Here is a 20,056-nt window from a genome sequence, read left to right on the forward strand (position 1 = left end):
ATCTTCCCCAGTATTTGGAACCAAGGACTGATCACCCCAATCCACAAAAGTGGAGACAAATTTCACCCCAATAACTACCGTGGGATATGCGTCAACATCAACCTTGGGAAAATCTTCTGCATTATCATTAACAGCAGACTCGTACATTTCCTCAGTGTAAACAATGTACTGAGCAAATGTCGAATTGGCTTTTTACCAAATTATCGTACGACAGACCACGTATTCACCCTGCACACCCTAAATGACAAACAAAGAAACCAAAACAAAGGCAGTCTTCTCATGCTTTGTTGATATAAAAAAAAGCCTTCGACTCAATTTGGCATGAGGGTCTGCTATACAAATTGATGGAAAGTGGTGTTGGGGGAAAAACATACAACATTATAAAATCCATGTACACAAACAACAAGTGTGTGGTTAAAATAGGCAAAAAACACACATTTCTTCCCACAGGGCCATGGGGTGAGACAGGGATGCAGCTTAAGCCCCACCCTCTTCAATATATATATCAACAAATTGGCGCAGGCACTAGAAAAATCTGCAGCACCCGGCCTCACCCTACTAGAATCTGAAGTCAAATGTCTACTGTTTGCTGATGATCTGGTTCTTCTGTCACCAACCAAGGAGGGCCTACAGCAGCACCTAGATCTTCTGCACAGATTCTGCCAGACCTGGGCCCTGACAATAAATCTCAGTAAGACCAAAATAATGGTGTTCCAAAAAAGGTCCAGTCACCAGGACCACAAATACAAATTCCATCTAGACACCGTTGCCATAGAGCACACAAAAAAACGATACATACTGTACCTTGACATTAACATCAGCGCCAAACGTAACTTCCACAAAGCTGTGAACGATCTGAGAGACAAGGCAAGAAGGGCATCCTATGCTATCAAAAGGAATATAAAATTCAACATACCAATTAGGATCTGGCTAAAAATCCTTGAATCAGTTATAGAACCCATTGCCCTTTATGGTTGTGAGGTCTTGGGTCCGCTCACCAACCAAGAATTCACAAAATGGGACAAACACCAAATTGAGACTCTGCATGCAGAATTCTGCAAAAACATCCTCCGTGTACAACGTAGAACACCAAATAATGCATGCAGAGTAGAATTAGGCCGATACCCGCTAATTATCAAAATCCATTATTAAATTATTAAATTCTACAACCAACTAAAAGGAAGCGATTCCCAAACCTTCCATAACAAAGCCATCACATACAGAGAGATGAAGCTGGAGAAGAGTCCCCTAAGCAAGCTGGTCCTGGGGCTTTGTTCACAAACACAAACACACCCCACAGAGCCCCAGGACAGCAACACAATTAGATCCAACCAAATCATGAGAAAACAAAAAGATAATTACTTGACACATTGGATAGATTTAACAAAGAAACCGAGCAAACTAGAATGCTATTTGGCCCTAAACAGAGAGTACAGTACACAGTGGCAGAATACCTGACCACTGTGACTGACCCAAACTTAAGGAAAGCTTCGACTATGTACAGACTCAGTGAGTTTCTCAATAGCCTTGCTATTGAGAAAGGTCGCCGTAGGCAGACCTGGCTCTCAAGTGAAGACAGGGTATGTGCACACTGCCCACAAAATGAGGTGGAAACTGAGCTGCACTTCCTAACCTCCTGCCCAATGTATGACCATATTAGAGACACGTATTTCCTTCAGATTACACAGATCCACAAAGAATTTGAAAACAAACCCGATTTTGAAAAAACTCCCATATCTACTGGGTGAAATACGACAGTGTGCCATCACAGCAGCAAGATTTGTGACCTGTTGCCACAAGAAAAGGTCAATCAGTGAAGAACAAACACCATTGTAAATACAACCCATATTTATGCTTATTTATTTTCCCTTTTGTACTTTAACCATTTGTACATCGTTACAACACTGTATATATCCATAATATGACATTTGTAATGTCGTTATTCTTTTGGAACTTCTGTGAGTGTAATGTTTACTGTTCATTTTATTATTTATTTCACTTTTGAATATTATCTACTTTACTTGCTCTGGCAATGTTAACATATTTTTCCCATGCCAATAAAGCCCCTTGAATTGAATTGAGAGAGGATTGTTAGTATGTATTCCAGCTGTAGCTTGTTCTCTGATTATGATGATTGAACTCTATTTCTGGAGCCAGACCACATCCTTTCTGACATGTCTGTATAACACACTCATCTATATGTGTGTGTGTGTGTGTTTTTGTGTGTGTGTGTGTATTCTAAAGCTGTCTATCTTTCCCCCAGGTATGATGATGTACTGGTAGGAGCCCCTCTCTATATGGAGAGAGAGAGGGAGAGTAAGCCCAAGGAGGTGGGCCGTGTCTACCTGTACCTCCAGCACTCCCCGCTCACCTTCTCCGAGCCCCTCCTCCTGACGGGAACACACACCTTCGGACGCTTTGGCACTGCCATCGCCCCGCTAGGAGACCTCAACCAGGACGGATACAACGGTAAGCTGTGTGTGTGTGTGTGTATTTCCCCTCTCTTTCTTCCCGTTCAGTGTCCACTCCCAGTGTATTGTTAGGCAGATGTTTTTATATGGGGCGGCAGGTAGCCTAGTGGTTTGAGCATTGGGCCAGTAACCAAAAGGTTGCTAGATCAAATCCTAGAGCTGACAAGGTAAAAATCTGTCATTCTTCCCCTTAACAAGGCAGTTAACCCACTGTTCCTAGGCCGTTATTGTAAGTAATAATTTGTTCTTAACTGACTTGCCTAGTTAAAAAAAAAGTTAAATAAATAATTAAAAAATGTTTCCTCTTCATCTCTGGCTCTTTGGTCTTGGAGAGCGGATATCCTATCAGATGCTCCGATGGGGGAAACCGAAGGGTCTTCAGCCAGTCATGAAGTGCGGTGTTAGAGTGTTTCCTTGTGAAGTTCCTCCCCCTCTTCCTGTAATGATGAGCAGGGTTATGGTGTGTGTGCGTGTGTATGTCAGAGAGAGAGAGTTATTTTTAATCTCCAGATGTCCACTAAGATAGGGGCATCTGGAAGTTTCTGTCCCTCTGCCCAGAGTTCATTCTGCCTCATGTTGTGTTTGTTTTATTAACACACACACACACATCAGTGGAGGAAGCTGAGGGGAGGACGGATCATAATAATGTCTGTAACAGAGCAAAATGGATTGGCATCAAACTCATATTTGATACCATTCCACTCCAGCCATTACCACAAGCCCGTCCTCCCCAATTAAAGTGCCACCAACCTCCTGTGACACCCTTATACACACACACACATTCAGGTCTGGAGCCCAAATGCTTTTCAGAGCCTCAGGCATGTGGTCTTGAACTGGGACCAATGAATATTTCTCTGGTGAACATATGATAACAATCCAACTTAGTTATTTATATATGTGTTTATGTTTTTATGAATGTTTTAGAGCCACTCTCCCTCCACTCCCTCCACACCATCATCATCAGAACTAAATCAATAAATCTGAATCAATGTCTATCAGTGTTGAGGCATAACTCAATCAGTCACTCAAACGCACATAAGACAACAACTTCTCCCTCAATGTGAGCAAGACAAAGGAGCTGATTGTGGACTATAGGAAAAGGCGGGCCAAAGAGGCCCCCATTAACATCGACGGGGCTGTAGTGGAGTGGGTCGAGAGTTTCAAGTTCCTTGGTGTCCACATCACCAACAAACTATCATGGTCCAAACACCCCAAGACAGTTGTGAAGAGCGCACGACAAAACCTTTTCCCCCCTCAGGAGACTGAAAAGATTTGGCATGGGTCCCCAGATCCTCAAAAAGTTCTACAGCTGCACCATTGAGAGCATCCTGACTGGTTGCATCACCGCCTGGTATGGCAACTGCTTGGCATCTGACCGTAAGGCGCTGCAGAGGGTAGTGTGAACGGCCCAGTACATCACTGGGGCCAAGCTTCCTGCCATCCAGGACCTACAGTTGAAGTCGGAAGTTTACATACACCTTAGCCAAATACATTTAAACTCAGTTTATCACAATTCCTGACATTTAATCCAAGTAAAAATGTCCTGTTTTAGGTCAGTTAGGATCACCACTTTATTTTAAGAATGTGAAATGTCAGAATGATAGTAGAGAGAATGGTTTATTTCAGCTTTTATTTCTTTCATCACATTCCCAGTGGGTCAGAAGTTTACATACACTCAATTAGTATTTGGTAGCATTGCCTTTAAATTGTTTAACTTGGGTCAAACATTTCGGGTAGCCTTCCACAAGCTTCCCACAATAAGGTGGGTGAATTTTGGCCCATTCCTCCTGACAGAGCTGGTGTAACTGAGTCGGGTTTATAGGCCTCCTTGCTCGCACATGCTTTTTCAGTTCTGCCCACAAATTCTCTATAGGATTGAGGTCAGGGCTTTGTGATGGCCACTCCAATACCTTGACTTTGTTGTCCTGAAGCCATTTTGCCACAACTTTGGAAGTATGCTTGGGGTCATTGTCCATTTGGAAGACCCATTTGCAACCAAGCTTTAACTTCCTGACTGATGTCTTGAGATGTTGCTTCAATATATCCACATAATTGTCCTACCTCATGATGCCATCTATTTTGTGAAGTGCACCAGTCCCTCCTGCAGCAAAGCACCCCCACAACATGATGCTGCCACCCCTGTGCTTCACGGTTGGGACAGTGTTCTTCGACATGCAAGCCTCCCCCTTTTTCCTCCAAACATAACTTTGGTCATTATGGCCAAACAGTTCTATTTTTGTTTCATCAGACCAGAGGACGTTTCTCCAAAAAGTACGATCTTTGTCCCCATGTGCAGTTGCAAACCGTAGTCTGGCTTTTTTTATGGTGGTTTTGGAGCAGTGGCTTCTTCCTTGCTGAGCGGCCTTTCAGGTTATGTCGATATAGCATCTTCACAAGGTCCTTTGCTGTTGTTCTGGGATTGATTTGCACCTTTCGCACCAAAGTACGTTCATCTCTAGGAGACAGAGCGCGTCTCCTTCCTGAGCGGTATGACGGCTGCATGGTCCCATGGTGTTTATACTTGCGTACTATTGTTTGTACGTGGTACCTTCAGACGTTTGTACGTGGTACATATCCCAAGGATGAACCAGACTTGTGGAGGTCTACAATGTCTTTTTCTGAGGTCTTGGCTGATTTATTTAGATTTTCCCATGATGTCAAGCAAAGAGGTGCTGAGCTTGAAGGTAGGCCTTGAAATACATCCACAGGTACACCTCCAATTGACTCAAATGATGTCAATTAGCCTATCATAAGCTTCTAAAGCCATGACATCCTTTTCTGGAATATTCCAAGCTTTTTAAAGGCACAGTCAACTTAGTGTATGTATACTTCTGACCCACTGGAATTGTGATACAGTGAATTATAAGTGAAATAATCTGTCTGTAAACAATTGTTGGAAAAATGACTTGTGTCATGCACACAGTAGATATCCTAACCAACTTGCCAAAACTATAGTTTGTTAACAAGAAATTTGTGGAGTGGTTGAAAAACAAGTTTTAATGACTCCAACCTAAGTGTATGTAAACTTCCGACTTCAACTGTATATAATAGGCGGTGTCCGAGGAAAGCCCATAAAATTGTCAGAGATTCCAGTCACCCAAGTCATAAACTGTTGTCTTCGCTACCGCACTGCAAGCGGTAACGGAGTGCCAAGTCTACGACCAAAGGGTTCATTAACAGCTTCTATCCCCAAGCCATTAGACCGCTGAACAACTAATCAAATGTCCTCCGGACTATTTACATTGACCCCCCCCTCCATTTGTTTTGTACACTGCTGCTACTTGCTGTTTATCATCTATGCATAGTCACTTCACCCCTACAGTACCTACATGTACAAATTACCTCAACTAACCTGTACCTCCGCACACTGACTCGGTACCCGTACCCCCTGTATATAGCCTTGATTATCTTCCCTATATCTGTCACTCCCCTGGGTTCTTTCCTCAGGTGTTATTGACTCTGTTTTCATGTCGGTGCATTGTTTGTGTTTCGTTTTTATTGTTTAATTTATTAAAACACTCACTCCCTGAACTTGCTTTCCGACTCTCAGCGCACTCGTTACAGTGTGTGTGTGTGTGTGTGTGTGTGTGTGTGTGTGTGTGTGTGTGTGTGTGTGTGTGTGTGATGTCTCTGATTACCTCCCTCATCATCACAGAGCAGTGTAACCATGACAACACTGTTTGTAGTTTTCAGCTCCATTTTCCCCAACAGCGGACAGGATGCAGGTGGGGAGTTGCGCTGTGTGAGTGTGTGTGTGGGGTGGGACAGTGGGGTGGCGTGGAGCTAACACCTGGCAATCGCTGGTGGAGGGTAGCCATTGGCTGCTCATTGTCACAGGAATCTCCTGCCTGTGCCTATTAGACAGTTCTACATGTTTGACATATACATTTGGAGAGAGAGAGAAGGAAATGGAAAGCGAGAGGGGTAGTCCCAGGTAGTCTCTTTACCTCTCCCTCAGGGGCTTTCACTTGATGTCTAAACCATCCCTCTCATCCCTCTCGCTCGTTCTTTTTCTCTCATCCCTCTCCTGCTGATGTGAGCTGGTCTGCTGTATCACTTCAGAAGGCCACCCTTATAACTCATACTAGAGTTGGTTTTGTGTTTCTATGTGTGTTTCCTACCGTCATACCCCCCCCCCCCCCCCCCCTCTCTCTCTCTGATAGACGTGGCAGTGGGTTGTCCGTTTGGTGGGGAGGACCGGAGTGGCCTGGTGTTGATCTACAATGGCCAGAGAGACCTGACGGCCCGCGGCCTAACCCTCAGCCAGGAGCTCTATGGAGCCTGGGCCTCCAGTAGTGGCCTCTCCGGCTACGGCTTCACCCTGAGGGGGGACAGAGACCTGGACAACAACCATTACCCTGGTACACTCCCATGCACCTTACTTATTTTCTCCTCTTTTTTCCGTTTCACTTCTCTCCTCCCTTCTTCTGGTGAAGTCGTTACTCAGGAGGGGTAGTGGGGTTACAGAGCTGTTGCCACGACGATTCTCTGATGACTTCTTGTCCTGTCCCAGGAAGAGAGAGGGGGGCATGCAATAAGTCTGTTCTCTGTGCACTAAAACATCTTAAGGAAATGTCAAAATGTTTCAACTTCATATTCATCATCTCCAGCACCACCCCAACATCAACGTATGTGAAAATTGTGTTTTCATGTTTTGTGGAAAAATAGACATGAGGGAGATAAGTGTTTCCAATAACATCATCAGTGTACATCATGTGATTTTAACCAATTATGAGTAGACATTGTCTACTAATTGCCTACTAATTGTTTGACGATGTCATTGGAAACACTTATTTTCCTTATCTTTTTTGCTACAAAACATAGAAACGTGCCATTTCCACATATGTTCATGTTGGGATGGTGCTGGAGATGATGAATACACATTTTTTAAATTTCCCTTTGAAAGTGTTTAGTCTGTTCGCCAGATATTTCACCATAGCGTTATAGGCCTCTAGCGGACACAAGCCTCCAATTCTTCAGAAGAACATGTTCATGTGGCTGGTATTACTTTGGAGAGACTTCCTCTTTTGTGATGTCATGGTACAGATGAACATGCCACACTACAGCAATCTGAAGGGAAATCCTGTGTTTGTATTTACATGTTCAGTCAGTGGTAGTCTGAATGTCTGTGTGAGTGTTTGTATACACATTCATTTACTTGGAATCATGGGCTCTTAAAAGGTGATTTAAGACTGAACATGTTTTGAAATGAAACTTTTGTACCCCCTTGTTTTCCCCTCAATTTGGAGCCATTCTAAAAGCAGTGTAGTTCAGTCTTTGTACTTCTATAGACCAAGCTGAAAAGTAGGATTTTTTTTTTTCTTCTCCATCTTTTCTTCTTTCTGTAACAACAACAGACCTCCTCTGATCTCTCCATTCCGCAAACAGGAAATCTGGGTCTTTTATAATGAAAACATCACACACACTAACACACACTAACACACACAAACACACACGGACACACACGGACACACATGGACACACACATGCACACATATGCACTGCATGGCTTGTGATCAATTTCTCTGGCCTCTGAGTGTAAGTGTTGAGTCTGTGCCAGGCTATGAACCAAAGCTAGTCCCTATACAGAATCACCCCACATCGAGTTACTCAGTCACACACACTGTACAAACACAATGCGTATACAGTTCAAGTCAGAAGTATACACACATTTAGGTCATTAAAACTTGTTTTTCAACCACTCCACAAATTTCGTGTTAACGAACTATAGTTTTGGCAAGTCGTTTAGGACATCTACTGTGTGTATGACACAAGTCATTTTTCCAACAATTGTTTACAGGCAGATTATTTCACTTATAATTCACTGTATCACAATTCCAGTGGGTCAGAAGTTTACATACACTAAGTTGACTGTGCCTTTAAACAGCTTGGAAAATTCCAGGAAATTATGTCATGGCTTTAGAAGCTTCTGATAGGCTAATTGATATCATTTGAGTCAATTGGAGGTGTACCTGTGGATGTATTTTAAGGCCTACCTTCAAGCTCAGTGCCTCTTTGCTTGACATCATGTGAAGATCAGAAGAAATCGGCAAAAATTGTAGACCTCCACAAGTCTGGTTCATCCTTGGGAGCAATTTCCAAACGCCTGAAGGTACCACGTTAATCTGCACAAACAATAGTACGGAAGTATAAACACCATGGGACCACACAGCCATCATACCTCTCAGGAAGGAGACGCATTCTGTCTCCTAGAGATGAACGTACTTTGGTGTGAAAAGTGCAAATCAATCTCAGAACAACAGCAAAGGACCCTGTGAAGATGCTGGAGGAAACGGGTACAAAGTATCTATATCCACAGTAAAACGAGTCTTATATTGACATAACCTGAAAGGTCGCTCAGCAAGGAAGAAGCCACTGTTCCAAAACCGCCATAAAAAAGCCAGACTACGGTTTGCAACTGCACATGGGGACAAAGATCATACTTTTTGGAGAAATGTGCTCTGGTCTGATGAAACAAAAATAGAACTGTTTGGCCATAATGACCAAAGTTATGTTTGGAGGAGAAAGGGGGAGGCTTGCAAGCCAAAGAACACCATCCCAACCGTGAAGCATGGGGGTGGCAGCATCATGTTGTGGGGGTGCTTTGCTGCAGGAGGGACTGGGGCACTTCACACAATAGATGGCTTCATGAGGAAGGAAAATTATGTGGATATATTAAAGCAACATCTCAAGACATCGGTCAGGAAGATAAAGCTTGGTCGCAAATGGGTCTTCCAAATGGACAATGACCCCAAGCATACTTCCAAAGTTGTGGCAAAAATGGCTTCAGGACAACAAAGTCAAGGTATTGGAGTGGCCATCACAAAGCCCTGACCTCAATCCAATAGAAAATGTGTGGGCAGAACTGAAAAGCATGTGCGAGCAAGGAGGCCTATAAACCTGACTCAGTTACACCAGCTCTGTCAGGAGGAATGGACCATAATTCACCCAACTTATTGTGGGAAGCTTGTGGAAGGCTACCCAAAACGTTTGACCCAAGTTAAACAATTTAAAGGCAATGCTACCAAATAGTAATTGAGTGTATGTAAATGTCTGACCACTGGGAATGTGATGAAAGAAATAAAAGCTGAAATAAGTAATTCTCTCTACTATTATTCTGACATTTCACATTCATAAAAGGAAGTGGTGATCCTAACTGACCTAAGACAGGGCATTTTTACTAGGATTAAATGTCAGGAATTTTGAAAAACTGAGTTTAAATGTATTTGGCTAAGGTGTATGTAAACTTCTGACTTCAACTGTACATATAAGCATGCATACATGCACGCGTGCGTGTTGTAACTCTTTCTAAGGCCCTCTGGGAAAGCTCTGGTAGTGGAGGGAAAGCTCCCGGGTGGCATAGCCATCACACTCACTCACTCACTCACTCACTCACTCACTCACTCACACGCATACACACATATGGTCTGTCATTAATATGTTAGTAAAGTCACACTGTTCAAAGGTGTCATCATTATGAGAGGACAGCTAAGGAGTCTGTGTGCCTGTTACACGGTGTGTTTCTGTGCATATGTTTGTGTGTGCGTATGATGTCTGTTTCTATAGGTGAAGTTTTATGATCCCATAGGTACAAAACCCATCTTACTCTTAGAGAGAGAATGGAAGGAGGATTAGAGAGATGGATCAGTGTTCCTGATGGATACTCTACAGACATGTATCTCTACCAGGGACTCATGTGTCCAGCTGGGTATCAAACCTATATTGTCAGCCTTCCTCAAGACTGCATTAACCCACTGAGCTCAAGTCTAGGTGCCATCTCTCAGAGGCAACACAGGTTTTGAGGTTTTTCACAACAAAGTTACTCATTAGCTTCTTGGAAGAAGTGTTCCTATTAAACTAAACCCTGGAGAAGTGACTGGGTCAGTCAGAGAGAACAGTCAGTCAGAAACAGCAGGAGGTGTCCCTGGTACACAGAGGTTATATCATGCTAGACACACATTGACACTGGGAAGCTCTGCTGTTCCCACTCCTAGGGTTAAGGTTAAGGGCAGTTGTGTGTGTGTCAGGGGTCAGATGGCCTGAGGGCAGGGATGTTCAGCTGTAAGGTCAGAGGTCAAAAGCTGTAGATATTTAACTTGCCAATCAGCAATCACACTGACTCAGCTCTACTGAACAGAAAACACACACAACACACACACAATCCAAGATGTTGTAGCAGTCGGACGTGTGTCTTTGTCTTGTCCTGTCCCATGTATATATATTTTTCTTCATTTATATTTTGTATATATTTTAATCTCACTTTCCATCTACGGACTGAGTACACTCTCCTGCAACCCGCCTCACCCAATGTGGTACGGATCTGCTATTTTTATACTTTAGAACCAGAACACCCATCAGAAGCTAGCCAGCTAACTAGCTACTAGCTAGTAGTCAGTTAGCCACTGCTAGCGGTCCTCACCGTTAAGTCGAACATCAGCCAGCCTCAACCCGGGTTAATTCCTGCCAGTCTGCATAGCGCGATATCAACCCAGATCATATTGGACTGCTTTTTCTCTACCACATCTCTGGATTCCTACCGCAAGCGTTGAACCTTTACACCGGATCATCATAGCTAGCTAATTGCTATCCGAGTGGCTACTCCTGGCTAACGTCTCTGTCCCGAAGCAAGCACCAGTTAGCCTAGAGCTAGCCACAAGCTATGCCCATCTCCCAGCTAGCCAAAGAGGTCCACCAGCCAATTCTTGGGCTACAATACTTCTTTTGGCAATTGGCCTGGACCCTTTACTGCCGACACGGAGCCCCGCCGATCTATCACGACTGGTATGCTGATGCAACCGTCCGAGGTGGTCTCAACAGGCTCTTCCGTTGCGACGTCGCCGGATGCCCATCTGCTAGCCCCGGCCCGCTAGCTGTCTGAATCGGCGTGACTACGGAATTGGCTCCCTGACTCATCTAGTGCTACTCATTGGACCCTATGATCACTCGGCTACACATACCTCTCCCTAATGTCAATATGCCTTGTCTATTGCTGTTCTGGTTAGTGATTATTGTCTTATTTCATGGTAGAGCCCCTAGCCCTGCCCAATATGCCTTAGATAGCTCTTTTGTTCCACCCCCCACACATGCGGGGACCTCACCTGGCTTAACTGGTGCCTCTAGAGACAAAACCTCTCTCATCGTCACTCAATGCCTAGGTTTACCTCCACTGTACTCACATCCTACCATACCCTTGTCTGTACATTATGCCTTGAATCTATTCTTCTGCGCCCAGAAATCTGCTCCTTTCACTCTCTGTTCCGAACGCACTAGACGACCAGTTCTTATAGCCTTTAGCTGTACCCTTATCCTAGTCCTCCTCTGTTCCTCTGGTGATGTAGAGGTTAACCCAGGCCCTGCAGCCCCCAGCACCACTACCATTCCCCAGGCGCTGTCATTTGTTGACTTCTGTAACTGTAAAAGCCTTGGTTTCATGCATGTTAACATTAAAAGCCTCCTCCCTAAGTTTATTTTATTCACTGCTTTAGCACACTCCGCCAACCCTGATGACCTAGCCGTGTCTGAATCATGGCTTGGGAAGGCCACCAAAATCCAGAAATTTCCATCCCTAACTATAACATCTTCCGACAAGATAGAACAGCCAAAGGGGGCGGAGTTGCAATCTACTGCAGAGATAGCCTGCAGAGTTCTGTCGTACTATCCAGGTCTGTGCCCAAACAATTCGAGCTTCTACTTTCCAGAAACAAGTCTCTCACCGTTGCCGCTTGTTATAGACCCCCTTCAGCCCCCAGCTGTGCCCTGGACACCATATGTGAATTGATTGCCCCCCATCTATCTTCAGAGTTCGTACTGTTAGGTGACCTAAACTGGGATATGCTTAACACCCTGGCCGTCCTACAATCTAAGCATTATTCCCTATTATTAAGGAACCTACCAGGTGCAAGGAACCTACCAGGTGCAACCCCAAATCCGTAACCATTGGCACCCTCTTAGATATCATCCTGACAAACTTGCCCTCTAAATACACCTTCAACCAGGATCTCAGCGATCACTGCCTCATTGCCTGCGTGCGTGATGGGTCTGCGGTCAAACGATCACTGTCAAACGCTCCCTAAAACATTTCAGCAAGCAGTCCTTTCTAATTGACCTGGCCCGGGTATCCTGGAAGGATATTGACCTCATCCCGTCTGTAGAAGATGCCTGGTTGCTCTTAAAAAGTGCTTTCCTCGACATCTTAAATAAGCATGCCTCATTCAGAAAATGTAGAACTAAGAACAGATATAGCCCTTGGTTCACCCCAGACTTGACTGCCCTTGACCAGCACAAAAAACATCCTGTGGTGTTCTGCATTAGCATCAAATAGCCCCTGCGATATGCAACTTTTCAGGGAAGTCAAGAATAAATTACTCTGTCAGTTACGAAAGCTAAGGCTAGCTTTTTCAAGCAGAAATTTGCATCCTGTATCACTAATTCCAAAAAGTTTTGGGACACTGTAAAGTCCATGGAGAATAAGAGCACCTCCTCCCAGCTGCCCACTGCACTGAGGCTAATAAACACTGTCACCACCAATAAATCTATGATAATCGATAATTTCAATAAACATCTTTCTTTGGGCTGGCCATGCTTTCCACCTGGCTACCCCTACCCCGGCCAACAGCTCAGCCCCCACTGCAGCAACTTGCCCAAGCCCCCCCACCCCCCCGCTTCTCCTTCACCCAAATCAAGAACAGCTGATGTTTTGAAAAATCTGGATCCCTGCAAATCAGCCGGGTTAGACAATCTGGACCCTCTCTTTCTATAATTATCAGCCGAAATTGTTGAAACCCCTATTACTAGCCTGTTCAACCTCTCTTTCGAATCGTCTGAGATACACAAAGATTGGAAAGCTGCCGCGGTCATCCCCCTCTTCAAAGGGGGAGACACTCTAGACCCAAACTGTTATAGACCTATATCCATCCTGCCCTGCCTTTCTAAAATCTTGGAAAGCTAAATTAACAAACAGATCACCAACTATTTCGAATCCCACCATACCTTCTCCACTATGCAAGCTGTGGAGAAGAGCTGGTCATGGGTGCACCTCAGCCACGCTCAAGGTCCTAAACGATATCATAACCGCCACCAATAAAAGACAGTACTGTGTAGCCGTCTTCATCAACCTGGCCAAGGCTTTCGACTCTGTCAACCACCGCATTCTTATCGGCAGACTCAATAGCCTTGGCTTCTCAAATGACTGCCTCGCCTGGTTCACCAACTACTTCTCAGATAGAGTTCAGTGTGTCAAATCGGAGGGCCTGTTATCTGGACCTCTGGCAGTCTCTATGGGGGTGCCACAGGGTTAAATTCTCGGGCCGACTCTTTTCTCTGTATATATCAATGATGTCGCTCTTGCTGCTGGTGATCCTCTGATCCACCTCTACGCAGACGACACCATTCTGTATATATCTAGCCCTTCTTTGGACACTGTGTTAACAAACCTCAAAACGAGCTTCAATGCCATACAACACTCCTTCCATGGCCTCCAACTGCTTTTAAATGCTAGTAAAACTAAATGCATACTCTTCAACCGATTGTTGCCCACACCCGCGCACCCGACTAGCATCACTACTCTGGACGGTTCTGACTTAGAATATGTGGACAACTACAAATACCTAGGCGTCTGGTTAGACTGTAAACTCTCCTTCCAGACTCACATTAAGCACCTCCAATCCAAAGTTAAATCTAGAATCGGCTTCCTATTTCACAACAAAGCCTCCTTCACTCATGCTGCCAAACATACCCTCGTAAAACTGACTATCCTACCGATCCTTGACTTCGGCGATGTCATTTACAAAATAGCCTCCAACACTCTACTCAGCAACTGGACGTAGTCTATCACAGTGCCATCCGTTTTGTCACCAAAGCCCGAAATACAACCCACCACTGCGACCTGTATGCTCTCATTGGCTGGCCCTCGCTACATATTCGTTGCCAAACCCACTGGCTCCAGGTCATCTATAAGACTTTGCTAGTTAAAGCCCCGCCTTATCTCAGCTCACTGGTCACCATAGCAACACCCACCCATAGCACGCGCTCCAGCAGGTATATTTCACTGGTCATCCCCAAAGCCAACATTTACATTAGCCGCCTTTCCTTCCAGTTCTCTGCTGCCAATAACTGGAACAAATTGCAAAAATCACTGAAGCTGGAGTCTTATATCTCCCTCTCTAACTTTAAGCATCAGCTGTCAGAGCAGCTTACCGATCACTGGCTGTGTACAGGTACAATCTGTAAATAGCACACCTAACTACCTCATCCCCATATTGTTATTTATCCTCTTGCTCTTTTGCACCCTAGTATCTCTACTTGCACATCATCATCTGCACATCTATCACTCCAGTGTTAATGCTAAATTGTAATTATTTTGCCTCTATGGCCTATTTATTGCCTTACTTCCCTACTCTCTACATTTGCAAACACTGTACATAGATTTTTTTCTATTGTGTTATTGACTGTACGTTTGTTTATGTGTAACTCTGTGTTGTTTTTGTCGCACTGATTTGCTTTATCTTGGCCAGGTCGCAGTTGTAAATAAGAACTTGTTCTCAACTGGCCTACCTGGTTAAATAAAAGTAAAATAAAACACACACACTGAACACTTTGACAGTTGACACACTGAACACTGGTTCTAAAGAGAGAGCTTATACAGAAGTTTGAAGCAGCCGGTCTCTGACAGGTTGACAGGTTGTGTAAATGTTGGATGGCAGCCATATTTCTCAGAGCAGGGAGTCCGGGATTAGCCTAGAGGTTTAGTTACTCAGCATACCCCAAAGGTACACTTACTCCAAATGTGTGTCTGTATGTGTGTGTGTTCACGTACTAACCTCAAATTAGTGATGGCAGACATGTTTTTATCAGTGTGGAAATATGATTGACTTGGAAGGGGAAAGTGGGCCATAGGCTATGTTTTATTTACCCCAAGGGTACATTTACCCCAAATCAGCCTCTGTGTCAGTGGCACTTTTCAGAGGGAAAAGAACGACTGGGTGTGGAGTACAGATGTACAGTTGAAGTTGGAAGTTTACATACACTTAGTTTGGAGTAATTAAAACTCGTTTTTCAACCACTCCACAAATTTCTTGTTAACAAACTATAGTTTTGGCAAGTCAGTTAGGACATCTACTTTGTGCATGACACAAGTAATTTTTTCAACAATTGTTTACAGACAGATTATTTCACTTATAATTCACTGTATCACAATTCCAGGGGGTCAGAAGTTTACATACACTAAATTGACTGTGCCTTTAAACAGCTTGGAAAATTCCAGGAAATTATGTCATGGCTTTAGAAGCTTCTGATAGGCTAATTGACATAATTTCAGTCAATTGGAGGTGTACATGTGGATGTATTTCAAGGCCTACCTTCAAGCTCAGTGCCTCTTTGCTTGACATCATGGGAAAATCAAAAGAAATCAGCCAAGACCTCAGAAAAAAGATTGTAGAATTCCACAAGTCTGGTTCATACTTAGGAGCAATTTCCAAACGCCTGAAGGTACCACGTTCATCTGTACAAACAATAGTACGCAAGTATAAACACCATGGGACCACGCAGCCATCATACCGAACAGGAAGGAGACGCATTCTGTCTCCTAGAGATGAACGTACTTTGGTGTGAAAAGTGCAAATCAATCCCAGAACAACAGCAAAGACCTTGTGAAGATGCTGGAGGAAACAGGTACAAAAGTATCTATATCCACAGTAAAACGAGTCCTATATCGACATAACCTGAAAGGCCGCTCAGCAAGGAAGAAGCCACTGCTCCAATTCAGCCATAAAAAAGCCAGACTACGGTTTGCAACTGCACATGGGGACAAAGATTGTACTTTTTGGAGAAATGTCATCTGGTCTGATGAAACAAAATAGAACTGTTTGGCCATAATGACCATCGTTATGTTTGGAGGAAAAAGGGGGAGGCTTGCAAGCCGAAGAACACCATCCCAACTGTGAAGCACGGGGGTGGCAGCATCATGTTGTGGGGGTGCTTTTCTGCAGGAGGGACTGGTGCACTTCACAAAATAGATGGAATCATGAGGAAGGAAAAGTATATGAATATATTGAAGCAACATCTCAAGACATCGGTCAGGAAGATAAAGCTTGGTCGCAAATGGGTCTTCCAAATGGACAATGACCCCAAGCATACTTCCAAAGTTGTGGCAAAATGGCTTAAGGACAACAAAGTCAAGGTATTGGAGTGGCCATCACAAAGCCCTGACCTCAATCCTATAGAGAATTTGTGGGCAGAACTGAAAAAGTGTTTGCGAGCAAGGAGGCCTACAAACCTGACTCAGTTACACCAGCTCTGTCAGGAGGAATGGTCCCAAAATTCACCCAACTTATTATGGGAAGCTTGTGAAAGGCTACCCGAAACGTTTGACCCAAGTTATACAATTTAAAGGCAATGCTACCAAATACTAATTAAGTGTATGTAAACTTCTGACCCACTGGGAATGTGATGAAAGTAATAAAAGCTGAAATAAATAATTTTCTCTACTATTATTCTGACCTTTCACATTCTTAAAGTAAAGTGGTGATCCTAACTGACCTAAAACAGGGATTTTTTACTAGGATTAAATTCAGGAATTGTGAAAAACTGAGTTTAAATGTATTTGGCTAAGGTGTATGTAAACTTCCGACCCATAGGTACAACTGTACCTATGGGAGGAACATGCACTCACACACACACACACACACACAGGCACGCACACACAAACACACACACACACACACACATAGGCACGCACCATAGGAGGTTGGCGGCACCTTAATTGGGGAGGACAGGATTTTGGTTGTGACTGGAGCGGAATGGTATCAAACACATGGTTGCCAGGTGTTTGATGCCATTCCATTCGCTCCATTCCGGCTATTATTATGAGCCGTTTTCCCCTCAGCAGCCTCCACTGGCACGCACGTATGCACACTTACACCTACGGAGTAGTGGGGTTGGGTTTCTCTGGAGTGTAAGACGGACAGATCCAGGACTTTGGAATGAGAGCGGAATTCTTCTGTTGGAAGTTTGGGTCCCTGAGGCTGAGCTGATGTTTGGACTGTACTTTTTGCTTGAGTGTGTGTGTGTGTGTGTGTGTGTGTGTGTGTGTGTGTGTGTGTGTGTGTGTGTGTGTGTGTGTGTGTGTGTGTGTGTGTGTGTGTGTGTGTGTGTGGTTAGATCTGCCTGCTGAAAGGACACCTTAGCTTTGATGACTTACAGACTGTGGTTGAAAGGCCAAGTGCTTTAGCTGCTGTCCTCTTTCCTCCTCTTTTGCCTCATTGCCCCTCTTCCTTCTTCCCTCTCTTTCCCCTCTTCCTCATTCCCTCTCTTTCCCCCGTTCCTCCTCCCTTCCTTCCTCACCTCTACCTTTCCAACTGCCCCCCATACCCCACAGACAGCTAGAGGTCCCCCTTTCTCTGCCGGCCCCTTGTTACACCTTAAAACACACACACACACACACACACACACACACACACACACACACACACACACACACACACACACACACACACACACACACACACACACACACACACACACACACACTGGGGGCTAGGGTGTAATGTTGGGGTTTCAGAGGACCAGCAGGCTAAGGCACCCTCACTGACAGCAAAACCAGATGGACCACTCCTACATTCAATTTCGACACACGTTCACTTAAACACACACACACACACACGCACGCACGCACACACACACACACACTCAATAGATCTTATTTGACTCTAATAGTTTAACCATTTAAACAGATGTCACTAACGGTGTGCCTGTGTGTGTTACACTCTAGCCCTCTATCAGACTTAACCTAGTCTGTTTGATTTGATGGATAGCCAGGGATGTATATTCCCAACAGATAAAAGGCTATTAGAGGAGGAGTTCTCAACTTGACTCTTTCTAGTAAACTGGAGACAACCTCTCTGTCATATGTCTTCAGAACCACATCAACGCTTATAGGTCCTGATCACATTTTTCTCATGACCTCCACTAGACCAATGGAACTAGAGAGCTTAGAACTCTTTCAAACAGAACTGCAGAGGTCAGAACTAATGAGCTTAACCAGTCCCATTGATATATTATCATGAGTAAGCTTAGCCTCTGACCCTCAGCCTCATTGATATTAGCATGACTTATCTTAGCTTCTGTCCCTAGTCCCAGTGCTGTATCAGCTTCAGAACTTCCAGTGACAGGACTAGCTAGATCTATGGTTGGGGGCATATTCTATAGTCAGTCCTGTGTTAGCATTGTGTTAGCTTAGCTTAGTGTGTCTGGCAGGGAAGGCTTGTATTGATTAAGTCTCTTTCCCACTGCGGTTTCAGACTGTCTGTGTGCGTGTGTGCGAGCATGTGTGTGTGTGTGCGAGCGTGTGTGTGTGTGTGTGTTTGCGAGCGTGTGTGCTGTGTGTGTGTTTGCGAGCGTGTGTCTGTGTGTTTGCGAGCGTGTTCTGTCTCCCGTGAGCACAATCATTAAAGTGCAGCTCTATTTTAAACAAAAACACATTTAAGACTCTTCATCTTCAAAACACATAATCACACATGAACTGAGTGAGCACGCAGGGGCGCCGCGACGGGTGCAGTTGTGTGGCTGCTACAGACTGACTGGTTGTATAAGGGACATGATTATAGTAAAGTGGCTGCTACAGACTGACTGGTTGTATAAGACACATGATTATAGTAAAGTGGCTGCTACAGACTGACTGGTTGTATAAGACACATGATTATAGTAAAGTGGCTGCTACAGACTGACTGGTTGTATAAGACACATGATTCTAGTAAAGTGGCTGCTACAGACTGACTGGTTGTATAAGACACATGATTCTAGTAAAGTGGCTGCTACAGACTGACTGGTTGTATAAGACACATGATTCTAGTAAAGTGGCTGCTACAGACTGACTGGTTGTATAAGACACATGATTCTAGTAAAGTGGCTGCTACAGACTGACTGGTTGTATAAGACACATGATTATAGTAAAGTGGCTGCTACAGACTGACTGGTTGTATAAGACACATGATTATAGTAAAGTGAGGGAATGTTGTTGTTGTGTAGCAGAGGGGATCTGATTGGACCAATGGGAACGTTCTAATGGAGCTGGAATGTGCCGTGGGGTCTCTCCGTTGCGCACACACACACACACACACACACACACACACACACACACACACACACACACACTGTGTTCCTATTTGGATAGTTTCATTCTGAACCAAAATAGTGCTGCGAAAATGGTGATATTCACAACTCAAAGCTGGTACAGACTAAATGTGTTTGTGTATGTGTGTGTATCTATGTGTCAGTGTGTGTAAAACATGAGAGGTCTGGGCTTGATGAAGATTGCTGGAGACCATGAAATCAGTCCCACCTGTGGCGTTCTTTGAAGCTCATGTAGTCTCTCTCTCTCTCTCTCTCTCTCTCTCTCTCTCTCTCTCTGTCTCTGTCTCTGTCTCTGTCTCTCTGTCTCTGTCTCTCTCTGTCTCTGTCTTTCTCTCTTTCACTGTAGATCTGATAGTGGGAGCATTTGGTAAAGGGGAGGTGTCGGTGTATAGGTAAGATATCGAATTCTCTGATTGGCTAGACTACATTGTTTCGTGTATCAGATTGGCTGCTAGTTT

At 44.3% G+C, this 20,056-nt stretch overlaps 1 protein-coding gene across 2 annotated transcripts in view; it reads left to right on the forward strand.

Annotated features, from left to right (window-relative positions):
* itga8 (integrin, alpha 8) overlaps nt 1-20,056 on the forward strand; it is a 68,607-nt gene that overhangs the window by 17,345 nt on the left and 31,206 nt on the right. For both annotated transcript variants that reach the window (XR_014380661.1, XM_082962008.1), the window contains exons 12-14: nt 2,264-2,469; nt 6,635-6,832; nt 19,945-19,990. Coding sequence is in view for 1 of the 2 variants with exons in the window: in XM_082962008.1 (XP_082818134.1) it covers nt 2,264-2,469; nt 6,635-6,832; nt 19,945-19,990 (450 nt within the window). In the remaining variant the exon portion in view is untranslated. The remainder of the gene's footprint in view (nt 1-2,263; nt 2,470-6,634; nt 6,833-19,944; nt 19,991-20,056) is intronic.

This window comes from Salmo salar, chromosome 02 (genome assembly GCF_965601325.2).
Source record: "Salmo salar chromosome 02, fSalSal1, whole genome shotgun sequence".
NCBI lineage: Eukaryota > Metazoa > Chordata > Actinopteri > Salmoniformes > Salmonidae > Salmo > Salmo salar.